This window comes from Gossypium hirsutum, chromosome A01, assembly GCF_007990345.1.
Source record: "Gossypium hirsutum isolate 1008001.06 chromosome A01, Gossypium_hirsutum_v2.1, whole genome shotgun sequence".
Taxonomy (NCBI): Eukaryota; Viridiplantae; Streptophyta; class Magnoliopsida; order Malvales; family Malvaceae; genus Gossypium; species Gossypium hirsutum.
Window position 1 is genome coordinate 119,157,219 of NC_053424.1, and position 8,814 is coordinate 119,166,032.

The 8,814-nt window shown below is 34.7% G+C and overlaps 2 protein-coding genes across 2 annotated transcripts; one reads left to right on the plus strand and one right to left on the minus strand.

Annotated features, from left to right (window-relative positions):
• Nucleotides 1-2,963: 2,963 nt before the first annotated feature.
• Nucleotides 2,964-4,191, plus strand: LOC107958049 (30S ribosomal protein S31, chloroplastic). The gene is made up of 3 exons (XM_016893702.2): nucleotides 2,964-3,266; nucleotides 3,359-3,423; nucleotides 3,942-4,191. Exons 1-3 carry the CDS (start codon nucleotides 3,101-3,103, stop codon nucleotides 4,074-4,076), a joined length of 366 nt encoding a protein of 121 aa, XP_016749191.1. The 5' UTR covers nucleotides 2,964-3,100; the 3' UTR covers nucleotides 4,077-4,191.
• Nucleotides 4,192-4,960: 769 nt separating this feature from the next.
• Nucleotides 4,961-8,443, minus strand: LOC107958048 (receptor-like protein 7). The gene has a single exon (XM_041115796.1). It carries the CDS (start codon nucleotides 8,317-8,319, stop codon nucleotides 5,506-5,508), a length of 2,814 nt encoding a protein of 937 aa, XP_040971730.1. The 5' UTR covers nucleotides 8,320-8,443; the 3' UTR covers nucleotides 4,961-5,505.
• Nucleotides 8,444-8,814: the final 371 nt, after the last annotated feature.

Consider the following 8,814-nt stretch of genomic DNA (forward strand, 5'->3'; position numbering starts at 1 on the left):
TTTTTTTGTCATATTATTGAGACTATTAGTATTTGTTGTCAAAATTTACCATCAACCAACCTATATAATCATACCAATTTTACAGGTAAATCATTATGGAAAAACGAGAAAATATACATAATAATGAACAGATTCCGTCTTGATATCAACAAATGGATTGAATTAAAATTTTATGAAAGTATATGTATTAATGGTATATTTTGACTTTAGTAGCTTTTATAAAAAAAAATAAAAAATAAATCACCTAAAGGGTTTTATATATTTTATTTCTTCTAGCACATGCAACCCAAAGATAGGTTTCTTTGCTTTCTTTTTGTTTTATAAAGAGAAAGTGTGTGAATGTCCCCATTTGAAAGTGCTGAATCTGATGGGGCTAATCACAAAGTTTGATTACAAGTAATTAATAAAGAAAAAGGGGAGAATGGGGAATCAATTGCAAGCATGATTAGGGTTTCAATTACCATATTTTATGTTGTCTTTTGAAGCTAAGTCAAAACCCACTTTAGTATTGTTGCGCTTCTTTTTTTGATGATTAGGTAAAGTAAAGAAATTTGACACAATTTGTGATTCATGTGGGAGAGTTGGTTCCCATGAGATATTGTTGGTATTGACCAAATCCACCCTATCATTTATATTAATATTCTTATCATTAAGGTAATTTTTTATGTTCGTTTTACGATTCATGATGATTAATTATTTTAGAATTTATGATTGTCACTCCTAATAATATCATCACCAAAGTTTGAATACGAGTTCTCTAATTGAGAGTGTAATGCACCTTGCTATTCCGCTTTCTAATATCATTTTGGTTTACATGGAAAAAGGTTTAATTGTGGTTTTAGTCCCTTTACCATGCTAAAATTTATATTTAATCTATTTATTTTAATTTGATATAATTTAGTCATTCTATTTTTATAATGTTATTAGCACGTCCAAATTAATAACATCGTTAATTACTTCCGCTAAAGTGATGTTGTGAATTTTCCTTTTTAAAACAACCTCAAGTATTCAAATGACATGTAAAACATATTATTAATTGGACAGAATTGATTGAATTTTCACATCAACTCGACTATGAGATCAAATATCAATAAAAAGAATAACATCTCGTTATCACTTTAATTGCAACAACTATAAGTATTATGAACTTGTGCATGCTAATAACATTACAAAGAGAAGGTCCAAATTATGTCAAATTAAAGTAGAGGGGCTACAACCATAAATAAACCAACAAAAACATGACATTAATGAATCACAATTTTGAAGAACTATAATTTTTTTTAAACAATTTCATTATAAATTCTGATCATATCTATTTTTTTATACAATACTTAGAACTACCCAAACCCTTTCTCAACTCATATATAAGAAGATAATGCGTTTCAGCGTACTCAAATCCATGTCCTCCTATATTAACAATAATACTTATGCCAATCGTCGATAAAAAAAAACTTATACCAATCGAAACGAGAATTACAATTGAAGTCATCAAACAAATCCCATTTGTTTGATGAAGTATATAATTTGTTGAAAAATGGGTTACTTAAAATAAAGCTGTCAATCTTAACTTGTAAGGTTTTTTAGTTGACCATATTTCAAAGCAAGTTTATGAGAAATATAATGAAGCTTAATTATTGCTCTAATTACAGCTTTTTAGAGATTCAAACCAATTGTGTGCCTTGTTCATGGATTAAAGTAAAAAAAATGTAAAATAATATAAACAAAAAGGAAGAATTAAATGCTTTTAGTATAAGCATCACTAAGAATGGATTAGATTGAAGTAATTTAAAATTAAAGGAAGATTACCACAATAAGCAAGGGTCTTTTTTTTTTTTTGCTTAGTGAAAGCTGCAGTTTTGTCAGAAGTTTAGTTAAACCCAAATCTTGTCTTTTCAGTTACTTGGTACTTCAATTTTGTCAGGTTTGTCATAACCATAAAAATTATTTATGAGTTAATTGCATTAAATACCCTCAAATTTTGACCCTCATTCTAAATTGATCTTAAATTCCTGAATATTGCAAGTTGGAGTGGACTTAAGCATGTAATGTCCACAAGTGAGTATAATTACTTCATTAGCTAGAAATTGAAATCACACCGTTGATCCTAAACCCACCGTTGATCATGCCATGTAGGATTTACATTGAGGAACCTGAGTTTAGCTTTTAACCAATTCAATTGATTTTAATATCAAAAGAGTAAGAGGGATAGGGGCGAGCAAAATTCGATTCGATTTGAAAATTTTGAATTAAATAGTTTAGTTATTTAGATCAACTCGAATAAAAAAAATCAAATTTTTTGGTTTTACTCGAATATGAATTACACAATTCGAGTTATCTGAAAATTCGAATAAGAAAAGACAAAAACTACGTCGTTTTGATAAATGTTTACATTTTCTAAAGTTAAAAGTCAAAACCATTAACTTAAAAGAAAAAAATTATATCGTTTTGATAAATGTTAAGTAATCTTATACTTCGTCTACTACTTAAATAATAAGTCCATGTAAACATAACATTGAGTATAAATAATAGGATCCGTTAACTCGATTTAAAATCTTTTTACTCGATTCGAAAAAAATTCAAATTGAGTTCGGTTGCTAAAATAAGATTCGTCAACTCGACTAACTCAAAATTTTTTGACTCGATTCGACTCGATCGAATGCTCGCCCCTGGAGGGAAACGTATTCGATAATCGTTTTAACAGGTTCTAAGTCACCGACAAAATTTCTTAGTTTCTAACCTGACTTGATCAAACTGCTATAGTTTCCTTATTTCTATATTTTAATCACACCCGTTGATTTAATTAAAGCATAGGAAGGGATTAAAACAAAACATTTTAAAGTTTAGACACCCATCTAAAATTTGATCCATGATTGTCTAACCTTATTTATACTTAGGCCGGGATAATACAATGGGTCAATTTACACCCCCATTAAGAATTGTTTCAATGATCCATGATTTAATCTGGGCTTAGAACAGACGAGGGATATATTGGGATTGGGCTAAAACCTGAAAGGATATATAAAACCCAGAAAAGATTAAGTCCTTTTTGGTGATATAAATGTGGTAAGTGATAACCTTATCATCAAAAGAGAAACGAACAATGGCGTCACTACTACTTGGAGCAGCTCCAATCTCAGCTCAATCCCTTAACCTTTCATATGTTTCTCGTATCTCTTCATCTCATTCCCAAACCCTTGGAACTTCCTTATCAGTTTCAAATTCATCCTTTTCACTCTCAGCAGCTTCTTCTCCTTCAATCCCCTATGGTAGCTAAAAGAAACATAATTTTTTTTTTGTTATTTTTCTGGGTTTCTTTTGAAGATGACAAATTTGGGTTTTATTTGGGTTTTTTTTTCAGTGTACTGTGGCAGAGGGGATAAGAAAACAGAGAGAGGGAAGCGGTTCAATCACTCTTTTGGCAATGTAAGTGTTATGGTTAAATTCTGCTAATAGTCCCTGTACTTTACTAAAGTTGTGGATTTAGTCTATGTACTTTAATTTGATCAATTTGAGCCCCTGTACTTTTCAAATTGGTAATTGTAGTCCCTCTGCTTTTCTAATGTAGAAAATTTAGTCATAACTCAAAATAGTAATAGTTGAATTCATTTGATTAAATTTAGTTACTAGTCATGGACTATACTTTCCGAATTTTGACATTACACATATGATAGTATGTTTGTCGCATTAGATTCTGAAAATAGCAAAACTTACTGAATTTAACAATTCTCGTTCGGTGAACACTGGAATTTTATAATTTGAAAAGTACAGAGTCTTAAAGTGATCAAATTAAAGTACAAAGACTAAATCCACAACTTTTGCATAGTAGAGGGACTAATGATAAAATTTAACCTAAGTGCTATTGTTATTATTAGTTCCCATTGTTGGTTAAACTTGATAGATTTTGATTTTGTTTTATATATATGCATAATGAAATTGAATAGGCAAGGCCTAGGGACAAGAAGAAGGGGAGAGGGCCACCAAGGGTGCCAGTTCCACCATCACCACCGAGAAAAGATAAGTTTGATGATGATGAGAAGATAAAAATTGAAATTGATGAATCCCTTTTTACTAGTTAATGCTTAATTTCTTTAATTTTTCTATTGTAATGGCTTAAATTGAGACAACTTGTTGTGTATGCTGTAATTTGCTGTTGTTAACATTACTCTTTTAATTTGAGTTATTCTTCTCTGCTGTTGAGTTTTTTTGGGGTTCATTTTATGGCAACTAAGTAAATGTAGATATGTGTATTGAGAAGCAGAATTGTAGCAATGGCAGCTCTGTTTTGGGTTGTGTTGGGAAATGAACATAAAAAGCTGAGGTTTTAGTGCCTTGTGTTTGGTTGAACCAACATGTTTTCCACTGGTTTTATTTGGATAATTTATGTACCAGTGGATGGTTGAAAATTATAGCAACACCACGTGTGATTTCATTGTGTTTATGGTTTGTGAGAGAATTAGATTGGCTAGTTGATTTGATAGTTTGATTAGTTCGACCGGTGATATATAATTAAATATAGAGAATTAGATCATCGGTCCAGTTCTGGCTTTATGCACCAAATTGCATCCCTTAATCCTTTGAAATATTTGAGAATAAAGAAACCAAATTGCACCACTACCCCAACTATAAACATGCACATTGGACAGGCTCTGTTGGTTTTTTAAGTTTTCGAGTTATTTTGTTTTTGGATATTTTGAGTTTGGATTGTTTTAAGTGTGAATCATTTAGAATCTATTTGGTACTGTCCCAACTTCAGTTCATAACATTTCCTCAATACAGTTCTTCTCTGTGGCTCCTCTTAATCACTGAGTACTTGCCGGGGGTGTTAACTGTTCTACTTCCGATATCATGGCTGAGTGCTTTTGGACTTAAAAGATTATTGACTTGGACATTGACCAGAAATCAATTGTATTGGTAGAAAATAATTCAACTTATTTAATCGAAAAGAAACAGGATGCACATATTAAAGCAAAATAAAAAGAGGAAAACATAACCAGCAAAAACAGCATACAGTGGAAACAGAAACCTGAAACTGGATGATACAAGGAAAGAGATAGCTAAGTACCTCTTTTAACTTATTCCCTACTCGTTAATCCCAATCGTTGCTGGGTCCTCCCCTTTGGTTCTGCTTTGCTCTCCTCCCATGCTTTTTTGTTTCACGACCAAGGTGAGGGAAAAGCCTGGACAGAGCAAGATCGATACGCTCGAAATACCAGATCCTCCATCTCTTCCAATAGATAAGAGGTACAATGATAATTCCCAATCCAAAGGTAAACCCTATCTCGATACTTAAATGATTCCAGTGTATAATGCTCCCTGTCTCAGAATCTGAAGGGCTGTCTTCTTTACCTGGTGGCAATCCGCACTTTGTCTTCAAAGGAGGTCCACATAATCCGGCATTGTTCTCAAATGAAGCTTCTGGAAATGATTGAAGTTGGGTGCTCGTTGGGATTGGACCCACTAGCTTATTATTTGAGACATTAAGACATGAAAGGAAATTGAGGTTTGCTAGCTGCAAAGGGATCTCACCGCGTAGGCTATTGCTTGAGAGGTCCAAGACTCAAGCTCTCGCAGGTTTCCGAAAGATGATGGGATTGGACCTGTGAAAGCATTATGCGAAAAGTTAAGGCCATGAAGTTCTTTGAATTTGCCGATTACTTCTGGTATTGGCCCTTCAAAGTTGTTCCATGAAATGTCAATGGAGGTGAATACGGGCAGGATCTTCACCAGCTCCAACTCTAAACCTTTGGTGGTAATTGTTATTGCATCTTGATATCTAGTACCGCCTCCAGAACCGGAATCTACAAAATGGAGATGTTTGAGCTCTAACAGGTTACTATATGGGTTATGCTGCATAGCATCCCACGTCCCCAAACATGTCAGATGCAGTTTACCACTAAAATTGTTGGATGCTAAGTCAAAAATCTGAAGCATTGACCATCCACCATTATTTCCAGAACAATCAATGTGACCGTTGAATTTGTTGGAACGTAAAACAAGGACGTGCAACTTGGCTATATTCTTCAAATGCCATGGGAATGAATCATTGATCTGATTGTTGCCAATGTCTAAAACCTCCAGCATTTTGCAATTCCCTAGTGATTTTGGAACCTTTCCTTCCAATCGGTTTTGATCGAGTTTGAGAGTTTGTAACTTACAACTTTTTGAAAAAGTGTCAGAAATTATGCCACTGAGATTGTTTTGTCTTAAATCCAATACTCCAAGAGATCCGCTCATCTGAAAGAGGCATTGAGGAATTGGCCCACTCAATGAATTATTAGACAAATCGAGTACTCTAAGAGATGTACTGCTGCATATCGATGGAGGGATACTCCCATGAATGTTGTTATTTGAGATGGAAAAGAAAGAAACACGCTGGAGGGAGTCACCAATGTGAGCTGGTAAAACGGAGCTGAAATTGTTGTCTGAGTAATCCAGATAGGTGGCATCTAATGTAGGAATTGGGATTTCCCCTTGTAATTGGTTGACATGCAGGTCAATAATCTGAACACTAGAAGTTATGTTCTTCAAAGGTCTTTCGAACCCAACAAGAAAGTTATCAGAAAGATTTAGGCGCAAAAGATCTATTGGTTTCCAAATCCAATCGGGTATTTTCCCATGAATATGGTTGTTGGAAAGGTCAAGGTACATTAAGCTGGACTGATTTTTCAAGAAACCAGGGAACTCTGTTAAGTTGCAAGATGCCAGCCCCAGTCCGGTAAATGTGGGGAAAGAAAGCAAGGAAATATTAGTAGCAGTGGCATCAATAGACAACCTGTTATGTGAGAGATCAAGAGACAAAAGATTCCCCAAGTTCTGAAAGGCATTCATTGGTATCAAACCGCTGAAGTTGTTTGAAGAAAGATGTAGGATTTCTAGACCACGGAGTTCAAACAAAGGCGTTGGAAATTGCCCTTTTAACTTGTTGTTGCTAAGATCAAGGGTATTAAGCAGTGAAGAGGCCTTATCATGAAAGTCACCAATGCTGCCATTGAATTGATTGTGAGAAAGGTCAAGTCTCTGCAGTGATGGAATGCCAAACAAAGTTGGTGGAATGGTTCCACTTAGCTTGTTGTCTCCTAAGTCAGCATCTTCTAGCTTTGAAAGGCTTGACCAGTCAGTGGAATGAATTGTGCCGACTAACTTATTATGAGCAAGGCTTAGGTTGGTAAGATTCCTCGATGAAGAGAAGGACGGTATTGGGCCAGAAAAATTGTTATTGGAAAAATCCAAAGAGACAAGTTGGGTAAGTTTCTCAACTGCTTTGGGTATGGGTCCGCTGAAATTGCAACCAGCAAGCTCTATTCTTGTCAGTCGTCCTAGGTTATCGAGAGATTCTGGAATTTGTCCCCCGAACTTTGTGCTGCTAAGTGCGAGAGCTTGAAGAGAAGCATTGAGAGGAAAATTTGGAAATGAACCTTTGAGTAACATGTTGTATGACAAATCAAGTGTCTGTAAGGTAGGTATCTGGAAAATTTCATCTGGCAGTCTTCCATTCAACCCAGTGCTTCTAAGACTAAGGGAAGTCAGGTTTGGGAATTCTGCAAAGAATTGTGGAACTGAAGCAGACAAGTTGTTGTAGTCCAAGCAAATTACTGAGAGAGATTGGAGCTTGGAAAGTGAAGAATGTATAGGTCCTGAAAGATAACAGTTGGACATGCTCAAAACTTGCAACTCAGTCAACGGCGATAATGCCCGACACCATTCATTCCCCATAGCTGATATATTTACGCCATCAAGATAGAGAAATCTTAGCCTCGTCAGATTTTGAACAAGCATCTCTAGGTTCGGCTTCTCAAGTTTCAATGGTTCTCCACTCAAGAATGGATCTGTAGATAAATCGAGAGTAATCAACCTTGTCAAGCGTGGAATCTTAGCTGGGATTTGTCCTGTAAAGCCAGCATTGGATAAATTAAGATAACTCAAATTCTCCAATTTATCAAATCCAGCGGAAAAAGCAGTCATGAACTGATTAGAAGCCAAATTGAGTCGCTGAAGATGTTGAAGACGAAAAAGACTACTTGAACCGTCAATTGAGCTTGAAATTGCTCGGTTGCTCAAGTCAAGATCGATAACATGACCACCGCCATCGCAACTTACACCATCCCAGGAACAGCACTCCATGGCTTGGTTCCATTTCATCAGCTTTCCTAATGGAATAGGATATATAAAAAGATCGGAGCTGCTTGTCAAATTCAAGTCGAGCAACAACTGTTTTTGATCGTTTCGACATTGACCAGAAACTAAAACTAAGTTGCTAATACTAAGGAAAATTGCAAAATATGAACTAAATAAGAGCCATGAAAGCAGTAAAATCCTCATATTTCTTTTTTTTTTGAGGCTATTGAAAGATGAATGAAACTTGCAAGAGACGTTGAGTATATAAAGAAATGGGGAGGGAAAATATGTTTAACTTTTATTTTTATCTCACGCTACAATGTATGCTACAATATTTAATCTCACGTCATTATAATTTTTACATTAATTCAAATAAACGCACTACCCGTTCAAAGGGACTCTGGATGCTGCCATGTAGGAAGATTCAAAAAGTGATTAATAGGGAGAGTGGAGAAGAAAATTGCAAACGTCTCACTTGGTCTAATAATGAAAGAGAGAAGAAAAAGGATTATAGAGTTGTGTGTGGGTTAATTTCTCCATCAACCCTGGATAAGGTTCTGCTAACATTAAATAATTTGGTTATATTTCAATACATGTAACATCTTATGTCCCATATCGAAAAGACTTACTGAAGAAGAAAATTAAAAGGTTGGTTGGATGTCCATATATCATTTCATTAAGATGAATTCTTAGGTTTGA

Bases quoted from the DNA above. Each gene is read 5' to 3' on its own strand.
- LOC107958049 (XM_016893702.2), top strand. From the start codon at position 3,101: ATGGCGTCACTACTACTTGGAGCAGCTCCAATCTCAGCTCAATCCCTT. The intron at 3,267-3,358 runs GTAGCTAAAAGA...TTTTTTTTTCAG, and splicing joins TTCTCCTTCAATCCCCTATG to TGTACTGTGGCAGAGGGGAT. The intron at 3,424-3,941 runs GTAAGTGTTATG...GAAATTGAATAG, and splicing joins TCAATCACTCTTTTGGCAAT to GCAAGGCCTAGGGACAAGAA.
- LOC107958048 (XM_041115796.1), bottom strand. From the start codon at position 8,319: ATGAGGATTTTACTGCTTTCATGGCTCTTATTTAGTTCATATTTTGCA.